The sequence below is a fragment of the Cornus florida genome, unplaced genomic scaffold (genome assembly GCF_030987335.1).
Source record: "Cornus florida cultivar Cherokee Brave unplaced genomic scaffold, ASM3098733v1 CherokeeBrave_3.0.0_Hap2_Chr10, whole genome shotgun sequence".
NCBI classification, from domain to species: domain Eukaryota; kingdom Viridiplantae; phylum Streptophyta; class Magnoliopsida; order Cornales; family Cornaceae; genus Cornus; species Cornus florida.
Window position 1 is genome coordinate 112,467,403 of NW_026775580.1, and position 18,964 is coordinate 112,486,366.

Below are 18,964 nucleotides of genomic sequence, written 5' to 3' on the forward strand. Positions count from 1 at the left end.
CACTGCTCATATTACAGTTCTTTTGGATAGGACTGATGATAGAGCTTTGAGGCACCGGCTACTTCTTCTACTAAAGGTATGTCAAAATTGCGTTCCCTTGACACGCTTTTTCTTCCCTTTGTCCCCACTGTTAAGGATGGGTTTCCTTGCTACTCAGTTCGTCCTCCTTATTTTATACTGATCTTGGTTATAGTTATTATAGGTTTTCCCTCATCTTGCAGAGAGAAAATGATGAGCTTATGCGATCACCTATGAGATCTTAGATCTCTAGTAGCATAGCAGTGAAATTTTCTCTCTTAGGGTTACTGATTGGTTAAGGGGCATGCACAAATTCTCTCTCTTAGTATCTAACAACCTGGCAAATTTAGTGCCTTCTTTCCTTCTTGTGACCGAAACGTCTGTAGATAGGAAGAAGTGTGGTTGGGCCAAGTAAAACTGTTGCATGAAACCAGGTTGGTGAAAGTTTTAGGTGTTAGAGAAAGGAGGCTATCTTAATCAATTTTATATTTGGTGATATTTCCTTCCTGAATGGGCTGGATGATAGTTGAGCACTATGCTCTACTCGAGACTTCTTTTGTATTTCTGATCTCAATAATCAACATAATTGTTGCATGATTACTGTATGTACAGGTTTTAATGAAGGTGCTATCAAATGTAGAGGCTTGTGTCTTGGTTGGTGGGTGTGTCCTAGCAGTTGATCTGCTAACAGCAGTTCATGAAGCTTCAGAAAGAACTGCTATTCCTTTGCAATCTAATATGATAGCTGCCTCTGCTTTCATGGAACCCCTTAAGGAATGGATGTTTCTTGACAAGGATGGTGCAGAAGTTGGACCTGTGGAAAAGGATGCCATCAGAAGGTTTTGGTCGAAGAAAGCTATTGATTGGACAACAAGGTGCTGGGCTTCTGGGATGTCGGATTGGAAGAGATTACGAGATATCCGTGAACTTCGTTGGGCTCTGGCTGTTCGAGTTCCTGTTCTTACTCCAATCCAGGTATTGTATATAACACGTGGAGTATGTTATAATTATATAATTGATACTGAATTGCACTTGCGGTTGATTATATTGAAAGTAATTATATTCAAATTTACTTTCACAGATCCACCTAGTGAATTGATATGAATTTAGAGGTGATAATTGTTGTTGGCAGGTCATATTCGTGCTGTATCGACCGACTAGTATTCTGTTATATAGGTTAACCAGAACATGATCTGTTTAATAATCGTGTCAGGAACCGACACGAACACGACCTATTTATTAAACAGGTAACATGAAACGAGCCTTATAACTTGTTTAAAAAATGGGTCGTGTAACTCACAGCATGACTAGTTCAATAACCAATTTAACGTGTTTAAATTAAATGGGTCATGCAACCCATTTATTAAGATGTTTTTAGGTATAAATTCAAATATATTGGACGATTAAATTCTTGAAAATGAGGACAATTAGGTCAATGCAATTACCAAAAAAAGGACAACATGATTTCCATGTTGGGTTTATATTGAAATAACAAAAATGTCCATAGTAATTAGTTTAAAACGTGTGGGTTAATCTGGTTAAAATGACACGATTATGGTACAATTAATTAAATTGGTCTAATCGGGTTATACACCAAAACATGAACATGACTAAGGTCAACCCAAATCTGCCAACTTCATGTTGTGTTTGAGGCTCACGTTGAATTTTTCCACCCCTAAATATGATACTGGACCACATTTGCAGGTTTTATTTTACTCAATGTTTGTACACATGGTGGTTTTGTTCTATTCATTATCCATTTTGTATAACAATTTGCAAGTTTTACAGTTATTAGTGTTCAGTGGCTTTATTCCTTGTAGAATTTGAAATTGTGTATGAGATTGTCTTTTACAAAGTTGGAAAATCTATGTTTTCCATTGATATACTTTTTGGGTTTCTTGTGTGTCATGTGCATGGGCGTGTGTATCAGTATTCTGACTGTAAAGAGCAGTTGGGTTTTATCATTTAATGATATGTGGATAGAAAAGAATAGGCCCAGCGTGAATCGATATAAGAAGGGCCGATGAGATAGCAATAATGAATCAGAAATAGAGTTCAAGTTCGAATTCCATAGTCCTATCTGAATGGGATTGTTGTCTATAATCAAATGAAAGACATTCTTTTTCATCCACTTGATATTTTGAAAATGGGTTAATTGAGCTTGAAAAATCATTCATTGAATATTTAAACAATTGATTTGGATCCAATTTGATGGCACCAACTTTAAAATGGTGTTTGGAGTAGCTCTTCATTCCTGTATCTTTGTGATATTCCCTCGGGAGATTTTTAGGGTCTCCCTGACGCAAATTCACATGTACATGAGTACTTTTAGCTAAATGTATAACTTTTATGTATGTTATCTAATACTTTCACACGAAGATCTATTTGATGCAAATTCACTTCTGCATCTGCAATTGAAGCTTATAGCTAATATACTTGCTCTTCTTGTACTTTGTTCTACTTTATGTGTGAGATTACACATTTGTAACTTTTGCCACCCTTCAGCTGTTTATGATATATATGTTCTAAGAGGTGGATTCTGCATCCAGAGGTAGGGGAGGCTGCATTGTCCATATTGCACAACATGGTATCTGCACATTCAGATTTAGATGATGCTGGAGAGTTAGTTACCCCAACGCCTAGAGTAAAACGGATATCGTCAAGTCCGCGCTGCCTTCCATACATTGCGCAGGTGATTTCTGTATTTTTTTAAAAAAATTTTTTTTCATTAAACTTTTCTGGTAGTGTATTTTTTGTAACAGGAACTGATAATGGGTGGTAGGATTTGCAGGTTATAATTAGCAGTTTATCATAACAGGTCCCTTAATCTAGAATTAGGCCCGGGTTATATCCAGCAAATACTATTTTATCAACAATAATTAAGTATCATTAATAGTTCATGATTATGATCATGGTCACGATCTCAATTGTCCGTGTAATATGTCCTTTCTTGATTGAGATGCATGTGCCATGTCTGACCATAATGGAGAGTATTAATGGTGTAGTAGCCATATTTATTGAGCTTTCTTTCCCTCTACTTTGATAGGTATTTGGCACCATACCACATTCTAGAAATTCTTCTCCACTTCTTTCTACCCACTATAGTTCTGTGATAAATGCCCTTTTCCATTTTCACTTTTGGATAATCGATACATTGAAATCAGGCGTTCAAACCGGGTTTTATACTCCCTTCTTTCTACCCATATCTTGTTCAATTTAGATTCATGTATTCTATCAGTCTCTCTCTTTACAATGTATAATGTCCCGGTGGAGTTCTGGCTTAGCATCACATGCTCACAGCTACTTTGGTATCTATAACTAAAAAAGCTAACTTGATAAAAAAAATAAAAAAAAATAAAAAAAAAAAATAAAAGGGAAAGAAGAGAGAAAAAGTGAAAGTATCCTGCAGCAGATATTCTATGATAAGTTAAGTTTTGTTGACCTGTATATTATTTGGTATATTTGTTGTCGATGAGTAGTAAGGCTGATATGGTGTTGAGACAACATAGAATGTCTACGTCTTTCATGTTTCCTATATAGAGGGAACCAGCAATTAAAAAATAATGTAGCTTCTGTGGAGCACAATTTAGTTTCTAATTTATATGTCTAATTCTATGTGAAGGTGCTACTCAGAATTTAATATGCTATTCTTTTTCTTTTTTGTTTTCATTTTCTTTATCTCTTTCTCCAAGGTTGAATTGTGAGTGTATAAGTTTGCCAAAAAATAGGTGAAGTAATATGTGTTGCTTTGCTATTGAAATAAGATATAGTATATATTGTGCCTTGAAATATCATTTGAAGGGGAATATCTTGTAAAGTTGTTTTGATGTTAAGTTCTAATTTCATTTGCATGGAAATGTCTAAAATTTATGTACGTTAATGGAAAGCGTTTTAAAAATGAAGCCTTAAAACCAATCCGTTGAATCTAACATATTTAACCTATACGTGTTCACATTAAAATTATATTGCCCTTGCTTCTTTCTTTAAGTAATAAAATTGGACTTTTGGATAATAACATTTCTCTCTCTCTCTCTCTCGTTTTTAAATTTAGGCCATGCTGACGGGGGAGCCAACTATTGTAGAGGGTGTTGCAGCTTTGCTAAAGGCGGTGGTCACCAGAAATCCCAAGGCAATGATAAGACTATACAGCACTGGTGCATTTTATTTTGCCTTGGCATACCCTGGATCCAATCTCTTTTCAATTGCCCAACTCTTCTCTGTGACTCATGTCCATCAAGCCTTTCATGGTGGTGAAGAAGCTGCAGTTTCCTCTTCATTGCCCTTGGCAAAACGCAGTGTGTTGGGTGGGCTTCTCCCTGAGTCTTTGCTATATGTATTGGAGCGTAGTGGTCCGGCTGCATTTGCAGCAGCAATGGTATCTGATTCTGACACTCCGGAGATTATATGGACACACAAAATGCGAGCAGAGAATCTTATTCGTCAGGTAATTTAAACCTTCAAATCAGGTGCACGACTTGCTCAGTCAATTTGTATTACTTCAGAAAGCTTTTGAACATGTTCAATGTTACTGTGCAATGGTTGGCTGCTCATAGACAAGCATCGTCTCCCCCAATCCTTTGGATTACTTTTATACAGAAATATGTTTTAACTGTTTATGAGGTTGAATTCCTTTCCTTTCTTCAGGTTTTACAGCATCTGGGTGATTTTCCCCAGAAATTATGCCAGCATTGCCATTCTTTATATGATTATGCCCCTATGCCGCCTGTAACATATCCCGAGTTAAGAGATGAAATGTGGTGTCACCGTTATTACCTTCGGAACTTATGTGATGAGATTCGGTTTCCAAATTGGCCTATAGTTGAACATGTTGAGTTCCTGCAGTCATTGCTGGTAATGTGGCGTGAAGAGTTGACACGGAGACCCATGGATCTTTCAGAAGAAGAAGCTTGCAAAATACTAGAAATATCCTTGGAAGATGTCTCTAGAGATGATGCTGATAAAAAGCATTCTTTAGAAATGGCTGAGGAGATTCCTAATATCTCCAAACAGATTGAGAACATTGATGAAGAAAAGCTTAAGAGACAATATAGAAAGCTCGCCATGAAATATCATCCAGACAAAAATCCTGAAGGGAGGGATAAATTTCTTGCTGTGCAGAAAGCTTATGAGCGGCTGCAGGTATGCATTGGCTTCTAGAACTAGTCTGTCAAATTACTTTTTTATTATTTTGGAGAATTCCCATGATTCTTGAGTTTTCATACTCTGAGTTCTATACAAACTGGCGACTATGCGACTTGACTTGACTCCATTAACTTCTTATTACTATTTTCATCATTCTGCTCTTAGAAGGAGCCTCAGTTAAAAACCACGCTAGGTCTATGTAAACCTGTAAGCAGATCAGATTCGAACCAGATCAGGCTTGATTCGATCCAAATTCGATAAGGGTATAATGATCTGATCCGATATCCTGACTGATTAATTCTTATTGAATCCATAACTTTTTTGTTACTAATTGGGTATCTGATCTGATAACCCGATCATAGTTATTAAAGGCCCAAGGCACTAGAGGTCCTTTGGAGCCTAGGTGCGAGGCGCCTGAGTGAAGTGAGGCGCACAATTGAAAATCTGAACTACCATAATAACATTCATATCTCATAAGTCATATCAATATTCTAAAAATTAATATCAAATATAAAAAAGTAAATCCATCAACTATACAAGCATCCAACAACCATAAAACAGAGCACAAATTTGTTTTCTTGAAAGGCAAAGCAAAATGTGTTTTTTGAATGGCAAAACAAAGCACAAAAAGAAATAAATATGTTAACCAAAAAAAAAAAAAATTGTTAACAAAAAAAAAAAAAAAAAAAAAAAAAAATGAGCGAAAAAAAAAAAAGGACAGAGAGATGAGAGAACTAGACGAAAAGAGAGATGTAAACAAAGATAATAAGAGAGGAGAGATCTAGAGGAGAAGAAAGAAAAAAAAGAAAAGAAAGAACTGATGTGGCTTCGTCGTTCATCTCTACAATTAGGGTTTCGTCGTTCATCTCTGCAATTAGGGCTTCGTCTTCGTCTCACAATCTCATTCTATCGTTGTTCAGTTAACACTTTACTCTTGGGCTTTTTTATTTTTTTATTCTTTTGAACAAAAGTTCCTTAAATCGTATGATTGAGCTTTCTTTTTTGTTTATTAAGTTGCCAAAAGTACCCTTTTTGGCTTGAGAAATAGAACAATCGTATTTTTTTTAAACAAATATCAGTGAGGCGTGCCTAGGCGCACCTCACAAATAGGACGAGGCGCAACCGAGACATGCGCCTAGTAAACATCAGTGAGCCTGGGATGACAACAGGCGCTAAACTTGAGGCGCGCCTTTAACAACACTGAACCTGATCCATTAAGGGTATAATTTTTTCGTTTAAAAATTTCATGTCAAAAGAGAAAGAGGGGGGGCGGGGGGGAATCGGGCACTTGACTCTTTGTTAAAGGAAAAAAAATAGAGTAAGAAAGAATAGAGAGAGAAAAACTAATACTAAAGAACATTTTGATACCATGCAAATAGTATAATTATAGAATTATATAATATATTTATGGCATATTATGTACTATATTATGTCAGATTGGGTTATTATTGGATCAAATCGGATTGATCATAATTCATATGCGGTTTGTTTAGCTAACGGATTATCGGATTAAATGTTCAATCCATATCCAAGTTATCGGATCGGATTTGTAACGTATTTGGATCAATTTCCAATCCATTGACATGTCTACGTGATTAAAAAAGGTTTATATTACCTATGGCCATTTAATGAATACACTGTTCAAAGTTGTGGGTGTGGGCTTTGAGTCTGCTTGAGTTGTATTTGGTATCTTAGACCTTAATTTATGAAGGCAAGATTGATCGTTTTTTAGTACATTATTTCTCAACAGTTGGTATTGCATATGAAGAAGCCACCGTTTTCGGGGATGATCATTTTGCGGCAAAAAATTGGCATCTTTTAATTATGTTTCTAGATAGTGGTATTGGCTTCCCAAAGTGAAATGGTATCTGTGGTATCCATTCAAGGATATGCTGCGAAATTTCTTAATCTTGAATATACATGGGTTGACTGGGTTGGTTCCATTACAACATTTCTAATATCTCTAAGCAGTTATATGACACCTAAGGACTTTATATTCGTTTTAGATCAAAGTCAAAGTACCATCTATAGTGGTGCACTAATTTCTCTAACTAATAACACAAATAGAAAGCAAAGTATTAAGGTGTTCTTTACTTTTTAAAAGCGGTCTCTTTAGTCTTTATGAGTAGTAACCAAGTACTAGTAAATGGTTAATAAGTACGAGTAAGTAGTAAAAAAGTAATTAGACATTATTTATAAGTCATCAATCATCCGTATTCATTCATCAGACCTTGTTAGTAATTACTGATTACATAAAATAAATCGTCAAAAACATACTAAACGGTTTTTTACAAGTTTACATAATTGTTAGGTAATTTAATCTTTGTTAAATTTAAGATGTAGGAAGTCTGAGCGACTTCTAATGCAATCAACTATGAAAGAGAGAATAAAATCAGTAAGAATGGAAAAACAGAGAGCTGGATTAAGCTAACGAATAGCTTAAACACCCATAACTCAAACCCAAAACAGAGGGAGATGTAAAAAGATGCTTTGGCAGGCTGACTATATTGATGATACTAAAAAAACTGCTGAATACAACTTGGAACAATCCTTTTATGAGCCACAAGGGATGCCGTAGCAAAGATTTAATCCTAGCCCTTCATGTAAACATAATCTAAGAGCTAGAATTTTGTCCAGCTGAATTAAAATGCTAAAATGACAGGACAACCCTTAAATGGTCACATAACTCACTTAAAAGGCACATGACTTGTAAAATAAAACCAGAATGACAATAATATCCTAAACATGAAATAACATACTTAAGACTTGTATAAAGACACTAGACCCATAAACAATCATACAATTGACTCATCATCGGCTGCCTATATTTATGGAAACTCAGTCTGGTCTTCTTAGGATGTTCAACTATTTGAAGATAGTCCTCTTCCACTTGCTCTTCATCAGTCCCTCCGGGTGAGAGAAAACTTGACCTTGAGTTAGCATCATATCACTCGAAGAGTCACCTTGATAAGGAATCAAATGACGACCATTGAACACATCGAATGTCTTGATGTGGCTGGGAAGCTTTAACCTGTATGCATTATCGTTAATCCTTTCAATTACTTCACACGGTCCAATCTTTCTTGCACTCAGCTAGTTGTACTTGCCAACCGGATATCGATCTCTGGTCAAAATAGTCCGTACATAATCTCCCACATCAAATATCACACACCTTCTACCCTTGTTGACATGTTCTTTATACTTTTGATTGCTCTTCTCGATTTGTTACTTCACCTTGTTATGAATTTCTTTGATTTGGTCTACCAATTCTTCAGCTTTAGAACTCACACAGCCCATTATTGGAAGTGGAACCAGATCTAAAACACTCTTTGGATTCTGCCCATAAACAATCTCAAAAGGGCTCATCTTAGTTGTTCGATTTCTGGACCTGTTAAAGGCAAATTATTGACATTCTGGGCAAACACACAGCGTGCTATGTGGCATATTACTGAAGGATCAGGATCCGTTTGATGGCCATCATTAGAGATCAATCATTGCAAAAAAGGTGGGATTGTTAGATATAGCTTTGCTTATTGTTGTTCAATCTCCTTGAACAGTATAAAAGCTTTTAAGAGCATTCACAAAGATTTTAAAGAATATTTTTAGGCCCATCTTGTGTATAACAGGATTCATGTAGCCAACCCCAAGTAGTTGGATCAAGATTCAAGGCTTTGTTGAATGGAGTTGATTTGGTTAGGCCCTTCTTACTGCATTGATTCTTAAAGCAGTTAATCAATTTGGTCTATCAAAAGCTATAAAATGGTGGCTCCTGATGCTTAAAAAGGCATGATTTGGTGTATGGTTGATGTCGGAATTGATAACTTGTTACCTCAAAGCAGTCGAACATATGACGATTATATGGAATTTATGTAGATGTTTGCATTTAAGATTGAACAATTCTTTGAAGATGTTTCAGTATCCCCAATGAAAAGGAAAAATAACTCTTGTGACATACCTAAACTCTTGTTTGCGAAAGCAAAGCAATCTATGTGATGACTGGAAAAGAAAAGAAAAGAAAAAGAAAAAGAAGATAGATCTCCTAAACTATAGACTAGCTATTATCTTGGAGCCTTTTGGTTCTAAGCAGTGTATAAATATTTCTTTTTTCTGTCATAGTTATAGAACCAATTATAAGGCTTGTGCATGAAATGTCACATAAAAAAAACTTGTATTCCGAGGATAGGATATGATAACTTATCCTCTAGTACTCTGATATGCATGCTCCAAATTGTAGTCTATATACTTGAAAGCTTGCATCTTCTTGCTGTTGTGATTTTGTTAAATATTATTCCTTGTATAATTGTTTACAGGCTACCATGCAAGGGTTGCAAGGTCCCCAACCTTGGAGGTCGCTGCTTTTATTGAAGGGGCAGTGTATCCTATATAGACGGTATGGGGATGTATTGGTGCCATTTAAATATGCTGGGAATCCCATGTTGTTAAACGCAGTTATGGTAGACAAGGATGACAGCAATTTTCTTTCCTCTGATAGAGCTCCTCTGCTTGTTGCTGCTTCAGAGCTCATTTGGCTGACGTCAGTTTGCTCATTACTTACTTTTGTTAGGTTTTCTAATTTTCTTGAATATGACAAGGAAATTTGATAGGCCTTCCTTCTTAACATGTTCCCTTACATGTTTTAGGTGTGCATCTTCTTCACTTAATGGTGAGGAGCTTGTGAGGGATGGTGGTGTACAGCTTCTTGCAAATCTTCTTTCGCGTTGTATGTATGTAGTTCAGCCAACTACTCCTGCAACTGAACCAGCTGCCATCATTGTTACAAATGTGATGCAAACATTTTCTGTTTTGAGTCGGTTTGGAAGTGCCAGAGTTGAGATGCTTGATTTTTCCGGACTAGTTAAGGACATTGTGCACAGCACTGAACTTGAGCTTGTACCTGCAGCTGTTGATGCTGCTCTGCAGACCATCGCACATGCTTCTGTGACCTCTGAATTACAAGAGGCTTTATTGAAGGCTGGTGTGCTATGGTAAGTCAATTATTTCATTATTTTGTTTTCACATTTATCATTATAGTGCATTATTGTGGCGCTAGAGATTATAGCAACATGCTCAATCTGACCCTTGATCAACCCATTAGTTGAGTTTTCTGCATTTGTTGGCCTCCCTCTACTTCCTGTCCCTTATCTTGCTCAATCAACGCTATGCATTCCTGTATTCTGTCTTTTTCCTACATGATCACGATCTTATTTATTTTCTTGGGTTTCCTATATTCACTTTTATCATTCTTTAGCTGTTTTTCCTCTCATCCATTGACATTTTGATGGAACATGCTATTTTGTATTGCTGAGTGCTCCATAAGAGCATATAAGTTCCATCAGAAGTCGTTGGAATGCACCCTAATGAGCACATATATCCATTGACATACCGTATCGGATACCAATACTACACAATGTCCAGTGACTTATCCCTATTGGATAGCAATACTCCACAAGAGCATACCCATGGAAACTTCCTAAATGTATAAATGATTAATAATAAATAAATAAATAAATTGAACATGTATTTGAACCTAAAAATATAATTTTCCCAAGTATAATACCGTAGTATTATTGTTAGGATTCACATAACAAGGGTTCCAAATACTTTGAAAATCTTAAAAAAGAAGAAGAATTGAGATATAATGAGAATATATGACGTCTAATTTAGTCCAAAATCTATTTCCATGGAATATGACTTTTTTTTGAAAGGATCCAAGCAATCTAACATTCAGCTTATCTATCACAATTTTTTTACAAGGGAAAATTAGTAATAAGTAATAATATATATGACAATAGTTATTTCAAATTTATACATATCTTCATTAATACACTATATATACAGAGTGTATTATATATATACATTGCCATGTCCTTGCCGTATGTTAAGAAAAAGTGTCATGCATTTATATTCCGTTTGTATGTGGTGTCACCTTAACGGAAGGTTCACATCAACGGTGAAGTTATGATTGTAGATTGAAGACCGAGTCGAACAAATGCATCGACATCTTGCTTCAACCTTCATCAATCACCACCACAAAATAAAGAAGGTAAGTGATGTAAGAGACCAATGGATTTTAAGTGAATAAATTAGGAAACTCGTATTAATTTATAATTAAATTTAAAAATAATATTTAATTAATTTTAATATAATCATAAAGATTAAAATTGAATATTATTCCATTAGGAATGAATTTGAAAACCTTAATGTCGGTTTGATATACTTTGAGTTTAAATTAAAAACCAATTTAAAAGTTGCTTTTGGTGAGAATTCCAAGTTGTGAAAACTGATCATTGTGTCAATTTTTTATTTATTAAAATTAATATACTTTCAAATTCACTTTTAGAGGAGACTCAAGTGTTGAGTTTGTTGGATCAGTCCATGTCAAGAGGTGACTAGGGGTTAGGGAACTATTGACTTGGTTGTAACCTCTTTTCTCATAGTGGATTTGGTTTGACTGGACTAGGTTTCCATGATTTTTCCCCATTGAGGTTTTTGACGTCTTGTGTTCTTGCATGATTTATTTATTTATGCGCTCTATTCTTAACTGATTCATAATGTTCATTTTAAAATATAATTGTGATAATTTTAAAAAATAAGTTATTGTTAGTTAAAATTGGACAAGATCTATTCACTCTTTCTAGATCTGTTTTGGGACTTGCGCTGATAATTGATATCAGAGCATATTGATTGTAGACCTATCATCATTGTGCCGTATTCCTTTTCTAACTTCAATTCTTCATATCTCAGAAGTCAGTCTTCAAAAAATTTGGATATAGTGGAGATCAAATAGACAACTTTGAAGGAATCTTGGGAATGCCAACAAAAAACATTGCTAAGTTAATGTATGAGTTGGAGTATATTTAACTGCACAGCCATTAAATCCTGTTTCCTAGCCTAAATAGCAGAGGCTCTTCAGTTAAATTTCCTTCTTTTCACTGTTGTAAACTTGTAATGCCTGAACTGTTGAATTATGAAGAACAGGGAGTTTCGTTTCAAATACGACTGCATTTTTCTATTGTCATTCGTTATGCTGTTCTGGTTTTTGATATATGATTGTGGTTATTGAAATGGTTATCTTTCTAGGAAGTAATTAAATGTCTTGAACATATGATAATGGAAATCCTTAATAATCCTTTATTCTTTCATGAACTTTGTTGTTTTTATGGTGTTATACTCGTATTTTAGGTACCTCTTGCCTTTGTTGCTTCAATATGACTCAACTGCAGAGGAATCTGATATGACGGAGGCACATGGTGTTGGTGCTAGTGTTCAGATTGCAAAGAATCTGCATGCAACACTGGCATCTCAGGCCTTGACAAGGCTTAGTGGTTTGTGTATGGATGAAAGTTCGACACCCTTTAATCAGGCTGCAGCAGATACTCTGAGAGCCTTGCTAACCCCTAAACTTGCCAGTATGCTGAAAGACCAGTTACCCAAAGACCTATTGTCCAGATTAAACACAAACTTGGAGACACCAGAGGTAAATGCTGTACTTTTCCTGTTTGGATTCTGTAGTATTATTTCACACTGTCGGTCCACATTGTTGTGGTGAGTTTGGATCTTTAGTATATTTGAATTTTGAAGTGGATGTATGTGTGTGTGTCTGTTTAGGTTTGGACTCTCTAAAAGCACTTCATTTCCTGGCATTTTTATCACTTTCAAGTTGTTAAAAACAAGCCTTATACAACTTATCAAAAAAAAAAAAAAAACAAGCCTTATACAGACTTACCAAAAAAAAAAAAAAAAAAAACAAGTCTTATACAGGTAAAAAAAGAGACAGCATTCAGAGATCATAATTGATTATGCGTCACTGATAGGACAAAAGTGTGGCAAGTAATATCGACAAATTATTCGTCTAATAATTTGATTCCGTGGAGTTTCTTGTTTTCTTGTTAAGGGTTACAGCCTAATTGATATTCCTTGGGTGTTATAAATCATGATTCTATGAAGACATGTCTGCAGAAACTTGGTGTTCTAACACGAGATATAGAGAAAATTGTTGGCTTAAAGTGCATGTATGTTCAATTCTATGCGTAGTTATTCTATAGTACAGAACAAATCTCAATAATCATTTTTCCTATGCACAAGATTGTCTTGGACTTTTTTATATATATCTCACTGTTCAAATGGTTTTGGTTGCAGATTATTTGGAATTCTTCAACCCGAGCGGAGCTATTGAAATTTGTGGACCAGCAGCGTGCAAATCAAGGTCCTGATGGTTCCTATGACCTGAAAGATTCACCTGCCTTCACATATGAAGCACTGTCGAAAGAACTCTTTGTTGGCAATGTGTACTTGAGGGTCTACAATGATCAACCAGATTTTGAGATCAGTGAACCGGAAGCTTTCTGTTTTGCTCTTGTTGATTTTATATCATTTCTAGTGCACAGTCCATGGGCTACAGATTCTGATGGTCAGATCAGTGGATCATCTCATGAAACAACTGACCTTCAAAATAACACAGCCAATGGGTCAAACAGTGAACAGCATGTTTCTGATAATACTTCAGGTGCCTCTGATGGAAAAATGATGGGCAAGGCGGACTTTGAACTGGTTAAGAAACTTCAGTTTGGATTGACTTCTCTTCAGGTACACAACTGATTTGCTTACAACTTTACATTGAATTATAAATTGATATACTCACTCTGATGTCTATTTTTCATAATTGCAGAACTTATTGACGAGTGACCCAAAATTGGCATCTGTATTTTCTACGAAGGAAAAACTATTACCTCTTTTTGAATGTTTTTCTGTTTCTGTTGCTTCAGAAAGCAACATCCCTCAACTTTGTTTGAGTGTACTGTCACTACTGACTACATATGCTCCGTGCTTGGAGGCCATGGTTGCTGATGGCTCTAGTCTTCTCCTTTTACTGCAAATGCTTCACTCTGCCCCTAGTTGTCGTGAAGGGGCTCTACATGTTCTTTTTGCCCTGGCAAGTACACCAGAACTCGCATGGGCTGCTGCCAAGCATGGTGGAGTGGTGTACATTCTTGAACTTCTACTGCCTTTGCAACGTAAAGAGTTTCCTTCTGCCTTCTTTTTCACATTAACCTTTCAATGAATTATTTCTTATACTGAGTGAAAATGGTCTTTTGCAGAAGAAATTCCCCTACAGCAAAGAGCAGCAGCTGCCTCTTTGTTGGGGAAGCTTGTTGGGCAGCCAATGCATGGGCCCAGAGTGGCCATTACACTAGCAAGGTTTCTACCAGATGGCTTGGTATCAGTTATTAGGGATGGGCCTGGTGAAGCTGTTGTGCGTGCACTTGAACAAACAACAGAGACTCCAGAACTTGTCTGGACGCCAGCAATGGCAACTTCATTGTCTGCACAAATTGCAACCATGGCAGCAGACCTATATCGTGAACAAATAAAAGGTCGTGTTGTGGATTGGGATGTACCTGAGCGAGCATCTGGTGCACAGGAAATGAAAGATGAGCCACAGGTATGACTTGGTGTGTGCTATGTGAATTTTCAATCCAATATGTTCATACTGTTTGGTGAATCCAAATTTTGTGGTCTTGTAGGTTGGTGGAATATATGTCAGGCTATTCTTGAAAGATCCCAAATTTCCCCTTAGAAATCCGAAGAGATTTTTGGAAGGATTATTAGAGCAGTATCTTTCGTCCATTGCTGCAACACATTATGACATGCAAACTGTTGACCCTGAGCTCCCACTGCTTTTGTCTGCTGCACTGGTTTCCTTATTGCGGGTACACCCTGCACTTGCAGATCATGTTGGATATCTTGGATACGTGCCCAAACTTGTGTCTGCAGTGGCCTATGAAGGAAGAAGAGAAACAATGGCCTCAGGGGAGATGAACAATGGCAGCCATGCTGATGGAACATTTGAAACTGAGGACAGTTCAACACAGCCAAGTTCACAAACTCCACAAGAACGTGTTCGCCTTAGTTGTTTACGTGTCCTACATCAACTTGCTGCCAGTACAACGTGTGCAGAAGCCATGGCAGCAACTAGTGTAGGAACACCTCAGGTATATGACAAGTCCCTTGATTTGGTCTTTAGATGTTTTCATTTTTGGTTCGTTGGATGTTCACCCATGTTGCCTTTGCTTCCAGGTTGTTCCACTTCTAATGAAAGCTATTGGATGGCAAGGTGGAAGTATACTAGCTCTTGAGACATTAAAACGGGTTGTGGTTGCTGGAAATAGAGCTAGGGATGCACTTGTTGCACAAGGACTTAAGTGAGTATCATAGGCACATCAATCATCACATAAGTATATTGTTCTTTCCAGACCAATGCTGTGAAAGAAGTTATCGACATGCACATGAACATTAAATACATGCAGATACGGAGGTTTACTTATCAGTATTGCACATTATCTGTATCAATTATCTATGCCCGCGCTTATTGTCTCATGTCTTCTCACCCTTTGTTATTTTATTGTGATGATGAAAAAAAGAAAAGAAAAGAAAAAAATAGGTCAGATAGGTAATTATTATGATCAACAGAGTTGAGTTATTGAGTAGTAAATAGGAGAATAACGCCTCTGATTAAAAAATTACCCCTTTGATTGCCAAACTATTATAGCACAGTGGTCAAAGTGCTAGCATGATTTAAAAAGGGATGTGACTATGTGAGCTAGAGTTATTGAATCTTATCGCCATCAATCAAAAATTAGTTCTTTGATGGTTTATATATGAAAATTGTTTTACCTTCTTGTACGCTTGGGTAATGTTTTTGGACAATTGCATGAAACATGTAGGGTTGGTCTCGTTGAAGTACTTCTTGGACTTCTTGATTGGAGGGCTGGAGGAAGGAATGGACTTTGCTCTCAGATGAAGTGGAATGAATCTGAAGCATCTATTGGCCGGGTGCTCGCTATTGAGGTTAGTGTACTTCATTGATAATTATAAATGTATCTATTTGTGTGGTCTCTTATCTATATGTTTTTTAGACACTCAATCTTCTCATTCATCTGCTGCGTGACATTCCCCGTGCTTTTAAGGTTCACCTCAGACTATCAATTTATACACCTCAAAGCATTTAAAGTTGGTTGCATGCTGACTGATTCTGGTGAATAGAAGTGATGTTTCTTGTGGTCATTGACACCAATCACCTTAATGCTTCTCTGTTTTTAACTTATCGGTAGGCCATTTTAATACGACATGGGGCAAAAATTCAAATTGTCCTTGATACTAAATTAGTCATTGTTATATTGAGGAGAAATAGTATGTCTTCCAGTAATTGGCCATCTTTGCTTTAGGAGCCTTTTACTAAAGCTAGATCTAAGATAGTCTTTTTGAAATTAATTTTTTTTAATTCTTTTAACCAGTTTATGCTACAACTTACAATACACATGAACGATTATCTAGACAAATATTGGCTGCTTCATTTGGTTGATTCTCTAAGTTGGACTAAATGCATGGCTAGTGCTTTTCATGCTAAAGTTTTAATAACTTTTCTCGAGTTCATGAGTTTTGTGCAATTACATGGTCTGGGATATGTTGATGCAGGTTTTGCATGCGTTTGCAGCAGAAGGGGCTCATTGTTCTAAAGTTCGTGAGATACTAAGTGACTCTGATGTAAGTCCCAACTCCGATCACTTGCTTAATTTTTCCAATTGTTGGTGCTTGTAATGTAAGATCTTGAATGTTGATATTTTTTGTCCAAGTTTTGAGATCTATCAAACCAATTATTTTTAATAAGTTTCTTGAGTAGACTATAATTTGTTTCATCAAGATTGAATTTTGATTAATCCAAATCGGTTGTAAATAGCACACTAATATTGAATGGAAATAAGAAAGTCAGTTTCTTTAAATGATTAATGTACCATATAATGAACCAAATACTTCTTGTTAACCTTGACCAGAGTTTAATAGCATGCAAGGAAAGATTCAAAGTAATAAAGAAGGCATCATATGCCTATGATAACTAAAAGGCAGTGGTTTTTACTTCTTCGCAAGTTGATTTATGTGTCTTAACGCGAGAAAACTAGTTTTAATAGGCTGGACATGAAGCCAGTAGTCCTACAAACTTAAAAGTGGGCATCATGTGCACACAACAAAGTTGGAACTCATGACCTTTAGAAGTTGGGCTTCAATGGCCTGTTCACCCTGCTCTTCCCTGCCGTCATGTAGGGGGGTTGCCCATCTGTGTTTTTCTTTATTTTTTTTCCCCTAATTCATTCTCTTCATCCATTTTACCTCATACTTTTGCTATTATGCATGAGTGTATTTAAGGGTTGTGATTGTACGCTCGTATTATGATCATCATATGAACACAAATAGGGATCATCACCAGTGGCAACACTGATAGCTTGCAATAATAACAGCAATGATGACTATGGCAGCTACAATTTATATTCTTAATTACAGCAACTGCTAGCTAGCAAGCAAGAGAATTTATTCTCTCTCTTTTGATTCTTAAAGTGGATATTAAAGAAACTATGACAAGTTTTGATATCGAAAAAGAAAATGTAATGAAGAGCTAAAAGGTATGACATCAAAAGCAGATATTCTTAATTCTTATATAGTTTATAAATTTTTAAAATTTACAATAATGTAACTAGGCATAATCTGATGTAATAGATTTTACTGTTATACAACTGTGGAATTCCTTTATTTCAACACTCCCTCAAATTTAAAGGGCCAGAAGATTGCTATCTGGGTTACAAGTGAAATGAATATCATAAAATATTTATTGATCTCTATAGTAAATTTAAAAAGCCATTACTTTGTGTGGTCCCCATTAATTGAGGATACTTGGAGGGGCAGACCTGGTACAAAGCTAACCTTCCGCATTAGTTGTTCAAAGTGGCTGCCTTCAGGCTTTTACATTTTTATCCTTGGCTGTTTGAGTTTTTCACCACTAAGAAAAGCAATGGTGTCTAGAAAAGATTAGTGGTATTAACTATTAAATTAGAAGAGACTTCTTTGAGCATTTGATATTTCTGTCATCTCTGGAAGTGCTGTAATTTGGGACTATAGTTGTTATAAGCAGCAGATTTTTCATGTAACTAGAAGAGTGCAGCAGTTGAATGTAAGGCCCATATACCAAAACCAGACGTCTAGTTATGAGTTGTGTAGTATGTCATCCGTTACTTGTTTAAACATCCATTGTGGTCTCTCATTGGGCACCACAAATGCAGAAATCATGATACCATGCTAGAGAGGTGGAATATTGGACTCAGAAATTCAACCAACTCTATAGGGTTCAAAATAGAAGTAGATATTCTCTATTATTCACTAAATATTTTCTACACTAGCCAAACTCTTAACAAGTAACAAATGATACGGTGTTCTGTTGTATACACCAATTTAGTTAAAGAAATCCTTGGACAATTTTTCTTGTTTTCTTTTTTGGGTGTGGGAGATCCCTGATTAAAATTTGGTTGTTCTCTACATTGTTGGGATGGGGGATGGATGGGCTTAAGATGTGCTTAAAACATGATAAATGGACGGTGCTTTTTTTTCTTTTCTTTTTTTTTCTCTCTCAACAATTTCCTCCTGGAATGCACTATCTTGGTCTATTAAGTAAAATCTGAAAGACTGTTGCGAACGACTGTTGGAATCTTATTCTTGGGTTGTTCGGCATGTGTTGGGTAATGCCACGATCTACTAAGGATTTGATTCATGTTTGGAGAGGATGTCGTGTGAGAAGGGATGTACGCGATTTCTAGAGAATTGTACCACATTGTCTATGGTGGTGCATTTGGAAGGAGAGAAATAGTAAAATGTTCGAAGGGAAAGAGTCGTCTACGGCAATATTGAAACTTCACATTCTTCGTTCTCTTTTCAATTTTGTGAAGAGGAGCTCTGATGCTTTAATTATTTTTTTTGGATT

General features: G+C 36.1%; 1 protein-coding gene across 1 annotated transcript in view; it reads left to right on the forward strand.

Moving 5' to 3' along the window:
* Positions 1–18,964, forward strand: part of LOC132277227 (dnaJ homolog subfamily C GRV2-like) — a 28,268-nt gene that overhangs the window by 8,120 nt on the left and 1,184 nt on the right. The window contains exons 7-21 of the mRNA XM_059779011.1: positions 1–76; positions 631–993; positions 2,570–2,710; positions 4,070–4,462; positions 4,663–5,157; positions 9,471–9,694; positions 9,801–10,145; positions 12,343–12,637; positions 13,300–13,746; positions 13,829–14,174; positions 14,259–14,602; positions 14,685–15,152; positions 15,238–15,362; positions 15,885–16,008; positions 16,636–16,704. The exon at positions 1–76 is cut by the window's left edge and continues 2,195 nt beyond it. Coding sequence (XP_059634994.1) covers positions 1–76; positions 631–993; positions 2,570–2,710; positions 4,070–4,462; positions 4,663–5,157; positions 9,471–9,694; positions 9,801–10,145; positions 12,343–12,637; positions 13,300–13,746; positions 13,829–14,174; positions 14,259–14,602; positions 14,685–15,152; positions 15,238–15,362; positions 15,885–16,008; positions 16,636–16,704 — 4,255 coding nt within the window. The remainder of the gene's footprint in view (positions 77–630; positions 994–2,569; positions 2,711–4,069; positions 4,463–4,662; positions 5,158–9,470; positions 9,695–9,800; positions 10,146–12,342; positions 12,638–13,299; positions 13,747–13,828; positions 14,175–14,258; positions 14,603–14,684; positions 15,153–15,237; positions 15,363–15,884; positions 16,009–16,635; positions 16,705–18,964) is intronic.